The sequence below is a fragment of the Trichosurus vulpecula genome, chromosome 5 (assembly GCF_011100635.1).
Source record: "Trichosurus vulpecula isolate mTriVul1 chromosome 5, mTriVul1.pri, whole genome shotgun sequence".
Classification (NCBI taxonomy): domain Eukaryota; kingdom Metazoa; phylum Chordata; class Mammalia; order Diprotodontia; family Phalangeridae; genus Trichosurus; species Trichosurus vulpecula.
The window spans coordinates 74,074,578-74,092,690 of NC_050577.1; the positions used below are offsets into that span (position 1 = coordinate 74,074,578).

Below are 18,113 nucleotides of genomic sequence, written 5' to 3' on the forward strand. Positions count from 1 at the left end.
AGGCATAGGGTGCCCACCATTGACACTCTTCAGAGCCTGGAGAGTTGATGGAGTTGGCTTCCTAGTCAGACAGAGGATAACTAAAACATAAAACAAATTAATCTGAATCCCACTATTGGCCTGAAAAGGTGTTGTTTTTCTATAGTGAGGACACAGATTCTTCTCGTGGCTCTGTTACTAAGTGTTTCTGTTTAAATCAAGATGTGTTCTTTCCATGGCCTGATCAGCCTGGGAAGTGTTGTGTAGCATTGTCTCTAGAGGTACTTAGTGACTAAACTGGGAATAGCAAAATGTTTGTCTTTTGTTTTTTGTTTCCTTTTCCTTGTGAGTTTCATCATTGGTATTTGGTATTTGCTATATGACAACATCCCTATAAGAAGAGAGTCACTCTCCAGGTTTTGCCTTATACTGTCCCCTGTTAGCTCATAAGCTAGGTCCCCAGACAAAAGGACTGAACCTATTGGAAGCCATACCTATGCTAAGGGAGTATGGCACTGTGAACCCAGACATGGAAAGCAAGGGTCATTGGGGAAACTTGCATCCTACCAGGAGGAGTCCAACATTTCTGAATAACCCACAGGTTTTTCCTTAGCCATTAACTGACTAGCCATTCTGGTGCCAAAAAACCAAAACCATAAACAAAAAAACTGACCTCCAGTTTGAATACTATAAACCAGGGCTGTCCAAAATGTGGCCTGCAGTGCAATTTTATGCAGCCCGCCTGTGAGTTTTAATTTTCACAAGTGAAAAAATAAAATAATGATTTGCATGTAATGTGTATTAGATTTTTTAATTCCATCACTAATAAATAATTTCATTGATGTTAATTTTCTTTGATGTTTTTAAGCAGTATTACGGATGGAACACATCCCACAGAATTTTCAATCAATCTGTAGGATGCGTTCCATCTATATGATGCAGACTAGTCAGTATGCGCCTACCTTTATACCGTTTTGTTGTCACTTTGTTGTTTTGTGTTTGCTTTTGCGCTTCACCTGTCATACTGATGACGCATGTTGCCCCACTTTCAATTATAGTGTACTGTATTTTTTATTCTGGGTGCGGCCCTCAAATAATTATTTTATTTTAATGCAACCCTAAGATAACCTAAGGTTGGACAGCTTTGCTATAAACCATCAGAGAGGCTACTGATAGAGATTCCTGAACCCTTACTAAGATCTATAAATTGCAACTCAGGCCTGTGACTAGACATTCAACTAAACCATATGGCCCCTCAAAGGGATTCCTGTAAAATGACCAAAATCTTAGAAGGGCATTCTTGAAGACTGTATCTCTATTAACCATCCAAGTATCTTAATTGGAAATTGAACTGGTAAAAGATCTTTTTAACTTCTCCAAAAAGAAATAAAATTTAGTCCTTAAGGAAGAAGCAGAAATTTCTAATGAAACTTCAAACTAACACCAGTGAGAAAACCTCACATTCATTGTCTTAACTGAGACTTGTAGGGACACTCCACAAAAGTTCATTAGCCCTGCATTTGTTTATCTCTGTGTCTCACAAATTTTTCTTTGGACACAGTTAAGAATATATATGTGTGTGTGTGTGTGTGTGTGTGTGTGTATATAAATATACATACACACATATTAAGGATATATATGTATACATATATAAATATATATGTATATATACAGACACATATATATATAGTATGTGTGTATATCTACATTTACAGAGAGAGAGAAAGACAGAGAGAGAGAGAGAGAGAGAGAGAGAGAAATAATAAAAATTGTGTGCCAAAAGGAACTCCCGGAGGACTCCTTAAAGAATTGTATGAGGGGGAGCTCTCAATTGATGCAAGTGATGACTAAAACAAGCAATTAAGTTTTGTGATACTTGGTTTAAAATGGGGAAAAATTCAGCAGATGAATCATTTTGGGCTCAATTTGGTACCTCTGATTATCATAAACTGAAAGATTTAAGGTCAGTCATAGCAGGAAAAAAAACCAAAGCATCTAGAATACTGGTATTTGTGGTGCAAATTAATTGATCTCTTAAATCTAAATCATCTAATGGCATCTGCCCCAAAACCCTAAGGTGTCCTCTCTTTCTCCAACCCCACCCTCCATTTTCTACCATTTTATCTTCTTCCTCTCCCACTCTTTACCCCCTCCTACTCCTTTGTCCTCACCCTGACTTTACACCCTGCCTTAACCCCTTCCTCTCCAGTTCCTTTGTTCCCTCCTGCTCCTTTGTTCTTACCCTCAACTCTCTACCCCACCTTGCCAGCTTCTCCCTCTGTTTCTACACCCTTGGCCCTAATGCAACCTCTTTCAGCTACCTCTCTGTCTATTCCTGCACTTTCTCTGCCAGCGGCAGCTCCTTCTTCAACACTTCCTTCCCCTCTTTTGCTTTCTGCATTTCCATCCTACTCTCCTCCTATTTCAACTAGAAGCTTGAGTTCTTCCAAAAAAGGGGGAAAGTCTACAGGCACTTCCCCTCTTCAAGAAAGTATTAGTTATGACCATAGGAGTAATGTAGCTCTTAAAAGACATAAGCCACTTGGACCTTCCAACCTCTCCACTTGGAGAAGTACCATTTCCTTGATTTGATGAAGACCTGGGAGCAGTTATAGATTTTTTTCGAGTCATATTTAAAGCTTATTATCCAATTTGGGGAGATGTAACTGATTTAATGGTAACCCTACTCTCCATGGGAGAAAAAGAAGCCATCATAGAAGCAACAAATAGATTGGCTCCAGCGGAGGGAGAGGTCCCCAACCCCAAGGGTCTCCCCAGTTGGACCCTAATGATTATGCCAGATTACAAAAAGGTAGGCAATAAGGCTTAAGGATATGAACGATTGCACAATGCATCCAAAGAACTGGAATATGTCTCAGGAGACAATGTAAGAGGAGAATGAGTCCCCTAATCATTTTTATGATAGATTGTGCAAAAGTGCTAAACTATATGCAAGATTAGACCCCATCAACTCATGAGATGCACATATTATTAGCAAACACTTTGTTAATGAATTATTGCCCGAAATAGGAAAGCATTTCCATAAAAGATACCCTGGTTGACATAAGATGCTTGTAGGTCTGCTTAAGGGTACTACCATATTTATTTGTGAAGGTAGAGAGTGAGAAAAACAGGAGAAAGAAAAGCAAGAAAGAGAGAAGCAGGAAATAGGAAAGAAACAAAATGTCATGCGTCTTTACAGGCTGTTTCAGAGGACCTCGCACAGGCAGTGTCAGGGGCAATCTCAAAACCTCAGGATTCCACATTAATGTTTTTATTGTGGAAAAAAGGACCATGTTGTCATGGACTGTAGAAAGAAAAAATGGGACTTCAAAAGGTGGAATGACTCTAGAGATTCCCAGAGAAGTAGTAATACGTGAAGGTTTGGGGGAGAGGGAGGGGCTTTGGACCTTAAGGAGGCCTCTCATTTTTCCAGAACCTGATGTCCTGGCCCCAGTTACTCCAATCCATTCCTCTTCCCAAAACAGTGAGCCTCACCTCATGTCACCCTTAAAGTTGGGAACACATTCTACGATTGTTTGCTAGGTTCCGAAGCCTCAAATTTAGTTATAATGAGTAAGCCCAATTCCAACTTTGCCTCTCTTGGGTCTTTAAATGTTGTTGGGGTTTCAAGGAAGCCTCAGCATGTTCCTAAACTGTTGCCTCAGACAGTTTCCATGGCACCCCTTTCTATGGAACATTCCTGTCTCCTTATGCCTAAATCTCCTGTAAACCTACTGGGATGAGATCTCCTATGTAAACATAGGGCTACTATTTCCTGTTCCCCCAATGGTACTCTGTCACTACAATTGCCCAAGATTCCCTCTCCTTGTTCCCAGTCCTTATTCAAAATAACGAAAAGGCAGTTGGAGACACTCTTAACATTCCCTCTGATGTCCCCAACTCCCTGTAGGCCTCTTCATTCTGGGACTTGGATCTCCTAAAATCTGCCATCCCTGTAACTATTAAAACCAAAGGAAGACCACCTCCACCACCACCACCATCATCTATCTCCCAGTATCCTTTGTTCTGAGAAGCCCCTGAGGGTATCTTATCTATTATTGACACATTAAAAGATCAAGGTATTATTATTCCCATGCAATATGCTAATTCTCCCTATTAAAAAACCTAAGCTAGACCCTAATGGCAAGCTTAGCATTTTGTTCAGGATTTGCACACAATTAATGCTTATGCCATACCTAGACATCCTGCAATACCCAACCGTGCTACTATAATTTCCTCAATCTCTTGTGAGGCAACCTGTTTTACTGTGGTGGATCTTTGCTCAGCATTTTGTTCAATCCCCATACACCCAGATTCCCAGCATTTATTTGCCTTTACCTAGAAACATTCTCAGTGGCCATGGACTCATCTACTTCAAAAGGATGTAGAAAGCCCCACTTTATTTTCTCAAATTTTGCAGCAAGATTTAGCTCCTATCACTTTTAAAGGTGATACCTTGGCCCAGTACATAGATGATCTTCTAGGGACACTGGATGCTGGGATTTGTCAGAAAGATAGCCATCACCTACTGCTGAAGCTTCACCAGAGAAGCCATAAAGTCTCTAAATCAATAGTACATTCCGCAGGTGGACTATTTCTGGTTTATCCTGGCTGCTGGGACTTCTTTCTTCTAAATTCATTCAGGCCTTCCAGCAACTCTCTGCACCCACCACTAAGTGGCAGCAAAGAGTCATCCTCATAGCAGCCTGATATGTAGCAGCAGACAGTGGATACCTTCATTTTGTGATTATCAAATGTCCTGTTTCTCCCAGAACCTATGTAGCTAGATATTAACATATCCCAGCTCTGGCAAAGCTCAAAGGGGCCCTGTTATCTGCATTGGCACCAGGACTCCCAGGTTATACTATCTTTCAGCCTTTTTGTACATGAGCAAAGGGGATGAGGGGTTGGATTCTGGTGTCGCACCAGGACCCACTCTACAGTGGTCTGTTATTCTGCTCACCTGGATGCTATGGCTACTGGAGCACCACCTTGTCTTTGGGCCATAGCTACCACTGCCCTCTTGATGGAGAAGGGCTGTGATTTGGTTTGGGGTTATACTTTGATAGTGCAGTGTCCTCATGAAGTTGAGGCCCTCCTACTCCATCATCGGACTCAGGCCTTCTCAGGTCAGAGACTTGCCAAATAAGAAATGATTTTGCTGGGTAATGATGCACCTCATGCACCATGCAGTCCTCAACCTTGCCACATTGCTCCCAAATTTACCAATCTCTGGAAAGCCATTACATAACTGTACCTCTCTAGTAGACATGGCTGAAAAGCCCTGTGATGATCTTTCTGAAACCCCTTTAGAGAACCGTGACTTTGTTTTCCATAGTGATTTTATACTTTATACTCTTTTAGGAGAAAGGGTACCCACCATACTGGCGCTGCTGTACCATTTGAGTATGACACTGTCTGGGTGGCTTCTCTGTCCTCTAATCTCAGTTCCCGAGTAGCTGAGTTTGTGGCCCTTAGCTAGGTATATCACCCGGCCAAGGGAAAAAGGGCCACAATCTATACAGACTCAAGATATACATTTGGTATTGGCCATGCTATTGGAATGCCCTGGTTACAGAGGGGATTTTTAATGTCTGCTGGTAAAATCATTGCAAATGTGGAATTCATCAAAGATCTTTTATCTGCCCTGAAACTTCCTGCCACCCTGTTAACTACTCTGCCCACACAAGAGGGAGAGATCCTGTTCTAAGAGGGAACAATCATGCTGATGCGGCTGCCAAGTTTGCTGCCCTGGAAGATCCTCCACTTGGTTTTTAATCTTTCACCTTCCAATGATGACATCCCTCTTTCCTATAAAGACTCTAAAGTGGAGAAGTGGAAACAATGATATAAGGCAAAACAGGTTGCTGGGGCCTGAGTGTCTGCGGAGGACAAACCACTCATGCCCTGGAGTTTCTATCACCAGGTATGTCTGTCTATTCATAAGAAGGGTTTGGGTTGGCCCAGCTGTCACTAACATAGCTGCCTGTGTATGTGCCTCTTGCCCTACCTGCCAGGTATATGGCCAGCATGCCTTCCATGCCAAAGCCTATGGAGGGTGTCCTTTGGCTTATACAGCCTTTGAGCATTTACAAACTGATTTCAACCATATGCCTAATGCTGCACATTATGGGGTCTGTCTTGTTATTGGTGACCAATTCACACAGTGAGTAGAAGCCTTTCCTGGCTCTCATGCCACTGCTGGTTTTGTTGTTAAAATACTCTCAAGGGAGATGGTTCACCACTTTGTGTGTTCCCATTTTGGGGAATGTGTACTCCATGAGTACATGCTGACTCTGACAAAGGCACCTGCTTCAATGATTATACCTTATCTTAAACCTACCCTTATCACCTCCAAAGCTCAGGCCAAGTAGAATGTATGAAGAAAGAGGTAAAAAATAAGGATTGGCAAACTATGTCCTGAGACCCAATTGAAATGTCCTGATGTCCTCCCTGTAGCTTTGTTCTATCTGTGCAGCAGACAGAGAGGAGGAATTACATAATCTCCATTTGAAATGCTTTTTGGGCATTGCCCCATCCAAATAAAACCCTTTTATCCAGTGCATGCATCCTGATGCAGAAGCGGCAGTATAGGCTGGACCCTTGGTCTTTTTACTCTACAGTCTACACCCAGGAGATAAGGTCTATGTGAAGAACTTTCAACGGGACCCAGACTGCTTGGGAAGGGCCATTCTAGGTGCTGCTGACCACCTCAACAACAATCAAGATCAAGGGAAAGGATTTCTGGATACACTGTTCTCGTGCGAAACCAGCCCCTTCTCTGAAATAACTGACAGAATAAGGGGCACTCATCATTTGCGAACATTCTCCTTATGAGCAGAACCAAGAATGTTTTTCTCCCTTTCTCATATTTGTTCTATTAAGTCCCACTATTTATAACAGACATAATTTTCTGGTAGATATAAGTTTCTAATTGATATAGTAATAAGTCTAGAATGAAAAACAAAGACATATCTTCATTAATTTCTTTTTTGGAATTCTCCCTTTTAGCTTATTGAGAAATACAAGGCCTGGGTAATAGCATGTCCAAGAGATGTTTTCAGAAATCTGATGGCTGCATGAGACATTTGAGCCCTAAGACACAATGTGCTGATGAAATGGACCATGGAGAATGGGTTACTACTTGCCAAAGGGGACTGTGCCTCAATAGACCCTGTCAATGCATTGGTGTCCTCTCCCTCTGTCTCTGTCTCTCTCTCTCCTCCTCCTCCTCAAACTAATTATAATAGAATAGCAAGACCTCATAATTAACAATCCCCAATGAAGTTTTAGTGCCATCAGTCTTTTTGTATCCTAATGAGCCAACCCTAAGGGGCAGATAGATTTGATGTCATTTGATAACTGGCATATCAGTTAGTCGTCATTCATTGAGGAAGTGATCCTGAGTGACTCAAAGGAAGGAATTGAAAAGATCAAAAGTAGTATTACTCCTAGTTTCTACTGCATGGGTTTCTACCGTACTGATTCTACAATGTAACTGATTTTATGCTGTGTTGATTTTATAACTGAGTCTGCATCTGCCTAAATCTCTATCTTTGAGTTGAGTTCAGAAATCTAGCTTTCCATCTGAGTTAGCTTTATGTTAGTTTAAAAGAAAAGTTATGTCTCATGCAGCATCACCTGGGATAACTTCCTGGATATTTAAGTCCCACAAAATTACCATTCTCAAAAGATATATCATTTGTTCTTTCCTGTTTTTGTGTAGTTGAGGGAGTTTTTTAATCTCTTCCAAGGAGACAGTAAGTCTGTTAGTTGTGATCCCCCAGCAAGGACCACAAGATGCAGGTGGGTCCCATAAAACAATTAACATTCCTTAATTGTTAGAAGGGGGGCATACTTAACCTCACCTGAATGCCAGCCCACCTTTCTCAGTATAGCCAATCCTTATGTTCCTGCCCCAACCCTACAATTTATTACCTCTTCTCCATGCCTACACCAAGACCCATTCTTTGTTGTGTCTCAATAACGAGGGTCCCCTCCTTTTCTTGGGCTTTCTGGCTTTGCTGAGGCTGGCAGTCTGATTTGCTTTAATAGTTATATACATCACTGTTAATAAATTGATCTTGCTTGGAGTCTGTACCTCAGTCTATCTTTATTAAATTTACTCAAGCAGTACTGAACTGACTTCCAATTTATAAGTCCCACAGGTATCTCCAACGGAATGTCCAAAAGGAGCTCATCTTTTCCCCAAAACTTACCTCCACTTCTGAACTTTCCTATTTCTGTCTTGAAAATCACCATCCTTCCAAACACCTAGGCTGCAACAGCTTTATCCATGACTTTTTACTCTCCCTTATCCCACATACTTAATTAGTTGCCAATGCTTGTCATAACCACCTCCACAGTATACCTCACGTCAGACCTATTCTCTCTATGTACAAGGCCAGCACTCTAGTTCAGACCTTCTTCACCTCTGGACTGGACTACTATCACAGTATCCTAAATGGTCTCCCTGACTCAAATCTCTCTTTTCTCTAATCAGCCCTGAATACAACTGTCAAAGCGCTTTTCCTAAATTACAGATCATATTCACTACAAAAATTCCTGTGGCTAAGATCAAATATAAGACCCTCTGTTCAGCTTTTAAAGTTCTTCACAACCTGGCCTCAATCTACCTTTGCAAATTTATTTACATTTTTCCCCTTTTCATACCTTATGGTCCAGTCAAGCAGGCCTTCTTGCTGTTTCTTACACCTGATATTCCTTATCCTATTTCTATGCCTTTCCAATGGCTATCTCCAATGCCTGGAATGTACTCTCAACTCCTGGAATCCTTTGTTACCTTCAAAACCTTGCTTAAGTAACACATTCTATATGTAGCCTTTTTTGATCCCTCCTCCCAAATTTACCTTGCATATACTTATTTATACACGTTTTCACTCCCAATAAAAAGCAAGCTCCATGATAGGGATTGCTTCAATTTTGTTTTTGAATCTCTAATACTTTACACATTTTTCTGGATGAAGTAGGTAGTTAAATTTTTATTGACTGAGTGAGCTAGAAGGGTCTTTAGAAATCATCTAGTTCAACATCTTCCTTTTTATAGATGATGAAACAAGCTGAAAGAGGTTACATGTTTTATCCAGGATATGCAGATAAAAAGGAGGTAGAGCTAGGAGTTGAACTGAAACACATTCCAAATCCAGTCATCCCATACCTTACCAGGGTTTAAATTAATATACTCTATAGATAGAACTCTATAATGTCAAAAGTATTTTCAGATCACAAAAGTATTAATTCTCCTAATTCACCTTCCCAGGACCTCAATTAGAGACAGCTAGGTGTTTTAGTGGATAGAGAGCTGGGCCTGGAGTTAAGAAGACCTGATGTCAAATATGGCCTCAGATACTCACTACCTGTGTGACCCTGGGTAAGTCAGTTAACCTCTGCTTGACTTAATCCACTTGAGAAGGAAATAGCAAACTACTCCAGTATCTTTGCCAAGAAAACCCCATGCCCAATACTGGCATGCTATGTCCACGGGGTCATGAAGACAACAACAAGGACCTCAGTTATCCAGTTAAAAGAGTCCACACCATACCAAGGTTTCATTCTCTATAAAACAAGGGTATCGGACCAAGCAATTCCTAAGTCTCTTTTCAGCTCTCAAAATTATAATCTTCTGACTAAGGAAGAAACTAGGGATGTTTACCCAGGAGAAGCCAATATGTTATTGCTGCCCTTACATTTCTAAAGAATTAGAAAAAAAGTGGTGTAATGGATTGTCAAGTCAGGAGGTGGCTGGGAGTTCTTGCTCTGAGGTTTACTAGCCCTATGATCCTGGACAAGGCATTCCCCCTCTCTGGGCCTCAATTTCCTCCCCTGTAAGAGAGGATGGTAACATAGTACCAACAACCTCACAAGGTTACTGTGGGGAAAAATGTAAACTTTGGGGTTTTGCTACATCAGTGGGTTATGTTTGTCAGACTTGTTTTCCTTAGGATATCAGGACAGAAAGGGAGCAATGGGTACAAATTGCAGAGGCAGACTTAGGCTTGGTGTAAAGAAGGAACTCTTAACAATTAAAACTGTCCCCAATAGAACCAGTCCAGCTCCATGAGGCAGCAGCCAGGGAGGACAAAGTGGAGGTGGGAGGACCGTTTGTCAGGTATGATGTAGAAAGAATTCTTAGTATAAGTTTAACTTGATGGACTCTGAGGTTTCTTCCAATTCTGAGATTCTAAGATGTATATGGTAAAAAGCTTCAAAAAAAGTAAGTGCTTTCAGATTCTCTACAATAACGTAGAAAAAGTTCTCATTAAAGTAAATCAGGCTTAGAGCTAATCAGTTTACATAAAAATTCATTTGCTATTATAACTAAGCCCTTCAAAATAATATTGTATATCCTAAGAGAAATAGCACAGACAAAAAATACTCACTTTTTTATTTCTCGGAGGAGCATTCGTATAAGGATTGCTTGAAGTGGCTCAACCATCAATTTTCTCCACATATCCAATGCTAGCTGCCAGGAACAACATATACATTATAAGTGAAAAATCATTCTAAATCTAGTTTTCAAATGCAAACAAATCCATGCACGTGTATGTAATTTGTATATTACATGCATGTGTGTGCATGCTTTTATGTATATATACACACAAATATACATAGTTGACCTTCAACATTTTCACGTTTAACTTTCGTGACTTCAAGCATTTGCATGATCTTATCAGTAACCTCATTTTTACTTTCATGTTGGCAGCTGTGCACATTTGCAGCTATGTGAAGTGGAGGAAAAAGATGAGACCTGTGACACATTCAAGTTCGTAGAGTGGCTGGTATCCAACCAGGAGTTTCATTCTACCATTGTAAAGAGCTCATTGTGCATTTGCTACAATATTTTTATTGTTTGCCTTTAAAACTCAAGTTCTGTGTTGCGATTAGGCCCCCAAAGCATAGTGCAAGTCCTTTGGACTTTAACCCCAAGCATACAAAGTCAGTGATATGGCTTAGTGAGAAAATAAAGATATTAGATAAACTTCATGCCTGCAATTGCTATCAGCAGCAGCATTGATGTTAACGAATTGATTTCCCAGTCTAGTCATCTTTTGACAGCAGCAACTAAAGTCCCAGCAAACCTCTCCCTTGGTTTTCAGAGGGTAGACAAGGTAGAGAGGTTCACAGCCATTATAGTATACAGTACAATGCCTTCACATTGCCATCTGATACAATGGAAGGTAAGATGCAGGTTAAAAAATATTTCAGCTCTAAGAATTTTATTCACTGTACAGTATTTATGGTACTGTGGATTTCACATGTTATGAAAAGTTAATACAGTCTGAAATCAATGTGTTGTTTTTTTATTGAGATGTTGCACAAAAGGTCAAGAATTCTAGGGAATTATCAGTGAGAAAAAATGTTTTGCATGTTACCAGTTTTATTTTGTGTTCTACATTTTATGGGTTATTTCATGGTTACTGGGTTAGGAAAAGTGCATATTACCAGAATTAATGTTTTGTTTGAAAGAACTGTATGCATAAAAAGTATATTTTCAGCAATCTCTAGCAAAGTTCACAGTTTTTGGTGGTCATGGGAACCTAACCTTCTATTTCCAATAGGTTCAATGTATCAACATTAATGTTTTTTACTTTTGTGCTACAGACTTTAGCACTGTTTGCTAGGAATGTTACTCCCAGGGAATTTGAGGATTGACTATATTTCCCAATTAGAAACACTAATATATTTATTTGGGACATAATTCCATTTCATTTAAATAAAAGCTGCTGTTTTCTACTCATATATATGTTACACACACACACGTCTCAAGCTTTATTTGGTTTTGTGTTATCACACAAATAATTTGATTTATTTAATATTGATTTTAATAAATATTTCAGTTAAAAATTAATATTTAATAGGATTGTTCAATCCAAATAAGTTTCCTAATCTCTATAAACATGTTCATATTATAGTTACTTAAGAAATTACCTACCTCTCCTATTTCCATAAGTGGTTCATTCATATCTACACCACCATAACCATACTGAAGGTCAGCTTCCGTCAATTTATTCTTCTTAATAAATTGTGTGTTGAGATACCTGAAAGAAAAACACATTCTCATCAGATAAAAAGAGAAGCCATAGGTAAAGCAAATTATTTACTGAAAACTCTAAAATCAAACTGTGAAAATGAGTTTAGTAACAGCACAGTCCACCAGAAAATCTTAATATAGTAAATAAGAATATTTAAATCACAGAAAGAAAAGTAATCACCCCATTTCTCCCTGCCTGGCTTTAAGATAAATATCAATACATATCTCAGCACAGTAAAATCTATTAACCCGCCACCATCTAATCCAGCAAAGTCTTTTATTCCAAGAATCTAAAGCAACCTTATCACTAAACCAAGGCTCAGGAAATTGGGCCAAATAAGATCTAGCAAATATTTTGTTTTATCTGTGTGTTTTATTATAGTGGGCTATAACTTAATCACTGACACATTAACAACCTGAAAAAACAAACTAAAGTCAACACTGCATTAATGAATATGATAATGGCAGGAGGGACATGAGCCAGATTGTCTGACTGAATTTTACTGATATGAGAATTGTGTGAACACTAGTCAATAATAAAAGCTCATAGTGATATAATACTTTATGTTCTACAAAGTGCTTTCTCTACAACAGACCTATGAGGTAGGCAGTACAAATATTATCACTCCCATTTTATAAATGAGGAAAAGAGGGTTGAGAGATTAAGGGATTTATCCACGGTCACAAACTGTTAGAGGTAGAATATAAATCCAGACCTCAATGTTATGTGCATCTTTACAATACATCAGGCTGCTCCTCTTAGTCTATATGAAAGGTAACAATCAGGTTATGAAGCAAAAACAAAAAACAGAGGCAATACTGATGAAACTATTTGTGAGAGCAGAACAAAGAAGTGACAGGAAGATGTTGAGGGTTTGAGGGATAATACTTAATTAGCTGCAGAACACAGAACTGTTCGCACTACTTTATCATATGCACAAACCCTTTGTACCTGATTATCACTACCTAAAGAAATAATGCTTCAGTGACACATGAAGCCTATCTGGACATTCCTTCTGATCAAACAGCAAGCTTCCTATTCTTTTCTGTAGGATACTTAATCTGCCAGAGTTCTCCTAAGGCCAACTGGCCTACATTTTTAGTAGATCGCCTATTGTTACTATAACCAGAGGGAAGGAAGATCAAAGATCATTTGATCATATTTAAAGAAAATGAAAGGCTACATAACCAACCACAACAATGGGCCACACTAAACCTTAAAAGATTTTTAATGAGTTAAATAAGGAGGGAAAGAAAGCACTAAAAACACCTATAATAAAATCCCTGAGTATGGCTTAATAATAACATAAAGCAGGATTCAAGCACAGCTTCTAATCAACCAACTGAAAATAAAAGTCAACAGGCAGGAACAAAGATTTCTAACAAATCTTTCTCTAATTTCAAAATGTGACTTGAACAATGATTTGTGCTGCTGCTCTTACTATGCACCCAAGTTTCTCCAGTAAACACTAATCTATCATTTAAAAAAAAGATGCAGTATGGTCTAATGGAAAAAGCACTATTCTTGGAGCCAGACAACATGGCTGGGTGAGCTTGGGTAAAGAGCAGTATACCTCTAGATTTTAGTTTTTCCCACCTCAAAGAACTGTTGTGAGGACAGCATTTTGAAAAAGACACTGCTAACGGGCTCTCTCCAACCTAACCAGGTTTTTAAAAAAGAAATTTCCCAGGGGTTTCTGAGAATGGAGGGCTGACTGAGACAAAACAGTCTAAATCAAGGAGATCTGAACAATACCTACTGGTGCTTTTGATGTTCATTTCTTGATGGGCAGACATGTGTCTCTAAGTGACTGTGTGTGCTAGGAATGACAGAGGTTCATGTTCAGTAGACTCTTGTTTGGTTAATAAATACTTAAAAATCAGATGATTCCCTCCCTCTCATTTTGGGGAAATGATGATCTGACATTATAGTCTGAGATCATGACGTCCTTGATAAGTCAATATTTACTCTATAGAGAATTTTTACAGATAATGGTTAAAAGAAAATTGCTAAGTCAATTCACTAACTTACCCTACTTCCATTTCCATAAGAGAAAAATGTGTCTCTCTATAGTTTTAATAGAAACATATCACAATTTTATTAACTGCTGAGAAAACAGAACTGATTTCTGATTGAAATCCTTCCCTAGAAAAAATGATTAATATAGAAAATAAGAATCATAGATAACATGTACTATCAAATATTGATAAGATCACCAGTTTATGACAAGGAAACTGCTGATAATAAAATGATACCCCAAGAGATTCAAATAGCTAAATCTAAATAATAACATTCTATGTTAATAGATCTCCACTTAAATACTACCCCAAAGTCTCACTTAAGGCATGGGTGACTAAGTTCTTTTTTTTGTTTGTTTTTGGAGGGGGGGGGGGGCAGGGCAACTGGGGTTAAGTGACTTGCCCAAGGTCACACAGCTAGTAAGTGTGTCAAGTGTCTGAGGCCAGATTTGAACTCAGGTACTCCTGACTCCAGGGCCAGTGCTCTATTCATTGCGCCACCTAGCTGCCCCGGGTGACTAAGTTCTTAAAGGGTATGCCAGGAGAATATAAACATATTTCATCTGAGGCTCAGCCAAGACTAGTTTGTACAACCACATCACCAGAACAGTTAAGAGGGTGATGAATTTTTTCGTTATAGTATTTCTTGAAAATCATCTTTTTAGTTGTAAACAGATTGTGATCTGCACAGAAGGAATGCTCACAGCAATGAATCCTGGTTCTTTAAAGTATTGTTGGATTTGAACTGATGGCCAAAAATCACAGCAGGGTTTAATTAAGGGTCTAATGCACAGGTAAAAGTTTGGAAAAATTTACATAAATTTTGTGACTGAAAAAAATCAAACAATGATTTTGAATGGATTATACATGCATATATGCATTGAAAGTGTGATGATAAATCTTTTTTTTTTTTTACAGAATTATGAAACTTTTAAGGGGACACTGTAGTGTAGAAGAAAGTACTGTGTTGTACTAGAAAGGACACTGAGTTAGGATTCAGAGGGTCTGACTCTGAATCTTGGAACTACTATTTACTACTTCCATGACTTTAGATCAAGACACAACTTTTTGAGGGCCTCACTGTTCTCATCTAAATTAGTGTATTTGACTAGATTATCTAACATTTCTCCTGAGTCTCTAAATCCTATGTTCCTATCAATAAGAGTGCAGAAGACGAAACTTAAGAGGAACCTTGGAAAAACAAAATAAATACGAGAAAAATATATAGGAAGGTTTTATCTGAAAGGAATTCTGAGTATTCACTAATAATTTAGCCTAGTTTAGAAAACTTTCACTGTGTGGTAAGAATTCTTTGTTCTCATGTACTCTACTTCATTTTCCAGCTTCCAAAGAAGTTAAATGGGATTACTGGTGGGGAGGATTAAGATCGAAAAGTTCCCAAAGCATTTGGATAAAATCTGTGAAAAAATCTTGATGAAAGTTATTTTAAATAAACAAAAAGAATTTTCTTGATAATGTTACATTACACTTTTTCTCCAAATTTCACTACTAACAGAATTTCTAGGAGTTTATTAGAAACAAGGGATATCCTAGGTAATCTGACCATCTAGTAAGGTGATTTTTCTAGGACACTGACTTTTATGCAGAGTTAACTTAATGATAATGACCCAACTATGAACAATGATCAGTCACAAAGTTAGCATGATTTGATCTGAAATTAATTACTTTATAAAAATGAAACACACAGAAGTGTCTGAGTCTCCTGAATGCCTCAGATGAAAGCAATACTTATACATAAAACATCAATTACAATCATATGATCACTAATATGAAAAGTTTTGTGCTTATATCATTATTTACAAAATTATATAAATCTTTCTGTGTCAGCACTTCATATAAACTAGGATATTTTGTGTTGGCAGAGTGTTGGCCCAAATAGTTTTCTTACTTAAAAAGTATTTTACTCAGCAGAGACTCAGTATATTTTGTTTTTATTTTTTCTAAAATGACAGTTCATTAGCAATCATTTTTCTTCCCACCACGTGGAAGGTGAGGTTAGATCCAAACATAGTAGAGGTAGCTACTGCACAAAGCTCTGAGAACACTCTATCACTCTACTTCACCAACAGGTACTAAAATCACTTTTTTTTTGTTAGGGAAAAGTGAGAAGAAAGGGTTGTCTACAATGAGAAGGTAGGCGAATGATCCATTGATAATTCAAGTAATAGCCTAGTTATGCCCATCATACAGCACTTAATTGTCCTGTGAGTCACCAGTAATTTTGATTCTTCAGAGAGAATAATGCTTTGCTCATTCACAGCCACGTGACATTATACCCCTTCCCCAAAATGTTAATATGACAGCTTTTGTGTCATGGGACAGTCTGGATCAACTTTCCCTGCCTTGTTTTATAATACTCCACTTCACAACATACCAGACACACTGAATTTCTCTGGGTTTCCCAAACAGGACATACTATTTTCCACTTCTTAGCATTCCTACAAGTTATATTTTATGAAGAAAAGCACTTCTTCCTCATCTCTACTTGCTGAGACCCTTCTTGTCCTTAAAGGTTCTCAAAGATGCCACTTCTATCAAGCCTTCCCTGAATCCCTCAGCTGAAAGTGGTATCTCTCATCTCAAACAGTCTTTCGGTACTTTGTCAGAATCTTTCCTCGCATTTATAACATAATACCTTGTGTCATGATAATGCACATGGCATATTTCTCCTTTTAAAACTGTAAGCCTTCATGACAGATTGTGTCATTTTTCATCACTGGATCTCTAGCACTTGCACATAGTAGGTGCATAATAAATGTGGTGGACTTAATTAAATTTTAACTTTATTACATAGCCACAAGTACCTTCACAAATACTTGTAAGTGCAATGTGTCTCTCATAAACCTATTTTAAATGATCTTTTTTAATTGCTAGAGAAGATCTTTCCCCTACTTCAGATGAGAAGTTAATTTAAATTTTAATTCATCATAGACCTTTGTATATATTAAGCGCAAAACTTTATTACCCAAGACTACGAATTATTCTTAAATTAAGAATTTATGTTTGAGATATATTGTCTTTTTAAATTTACAAAATGGCTTAATTTATATAAAGAAAAGTAAGTCTAAAATTTGGTGTTTTTCCAAAATCTTTTAACAAATCATTTGACATAAGATTCAAATGTAACTATAATACAAATAGTGCGTTAAGCCTTTCTATGGTCTTTGATCATTGGTTCTACACAATACAATACAGATTGACCTAATGTAGACTTTTATTGAGGTTAGCAGCTAGGTGGTGCAGTGGATAGAGCATCAGGCCTGCAGTCAGAAAGACTCATTTTCCTGAGTTCAAATCTGGCCTCAGATATTTACTAGCTGTGTGACCCTGGGCAAGTGACTTAAACTTGTTTGCCTCAGTTTTCTCATCTATAAAGAAAATTCCAAGTGGGGTCACAAAGAGTAGGACACCATTGAACAACAAAGCTTCTTTGAAAATAGGGGTGTGCCAAGCTTTAAGAAAATGCAAAAGAAAATCTAAGCTTACAATAAGAATAAGTTAGGGAACGATTGTATTCTTCCATTTACAAAAAGAATTACTATATAAGTATTTCAATTAAGAGTTCTCAGTTACTCAAAAGACTTTTGTCTATTTGATAGAAGTTAAAGTGCAGAAGTTAACATTTAGATATCAAATGATTATCAGTACAGTAAGTGAAAAAATTTTTCAGTTATAATATGCCATCATTTTAGACTATGATATCATAACATATAAAACTATGTTAGAACTGATAAAAATCTTATTGACATATTGCCCTTCTGGATCACTATAAATAAAATAAGACTTCTATTTTACAGATCAGGCTAAATAAGAGGTATGGAAGTTCTTTAGTACATTCTGCCACTAAACTCCAATGCCACAAATTTTAAATTATTTTCATACAACAAGCTTCTTTATGAAAATGATCAAGAGTTTTATAAGATCATTGGCATTGTAAATTTTCTTTTCTCTAATGGCAACTACAGAGCAATAAAAGGTAAAATTCATACTGAGAGGACTATCAAAAATATGGGATAAATGAAAGTGGGATATAGATATA

General features: G+C 38.0%; 1 protein-coding gene across 2 annotated transcripts in view; it reads right to left on the reverse strand.

Moving 5' to 3' along the window:
• Window positions 1-18,113, reverse strand: part of CUL2 (cullin 2) — a 120,898-nt gene that overhangs the window by 62,424 nt on the left and 40,361 nt on the right. For both annotated transcript variants that reach the window (XM_036760021.1, XM_036760022.1), the window contains exons 5-6: window positions 11,936-12,041; window positions 10,383-10,465 (exon numbers count right to left, since the gene is read on the reverse strand). In XM_036760021.1, coding sequence (XP_036615916.1) covers window positions 10,383-10,465; window positions 11,936-12,041 — 189 coding nt within the window. The remainder of the gene's footprint in view (window positions 1-10,382; window positions 10,466-11,935; window positions 12,042-18,113) is intronic.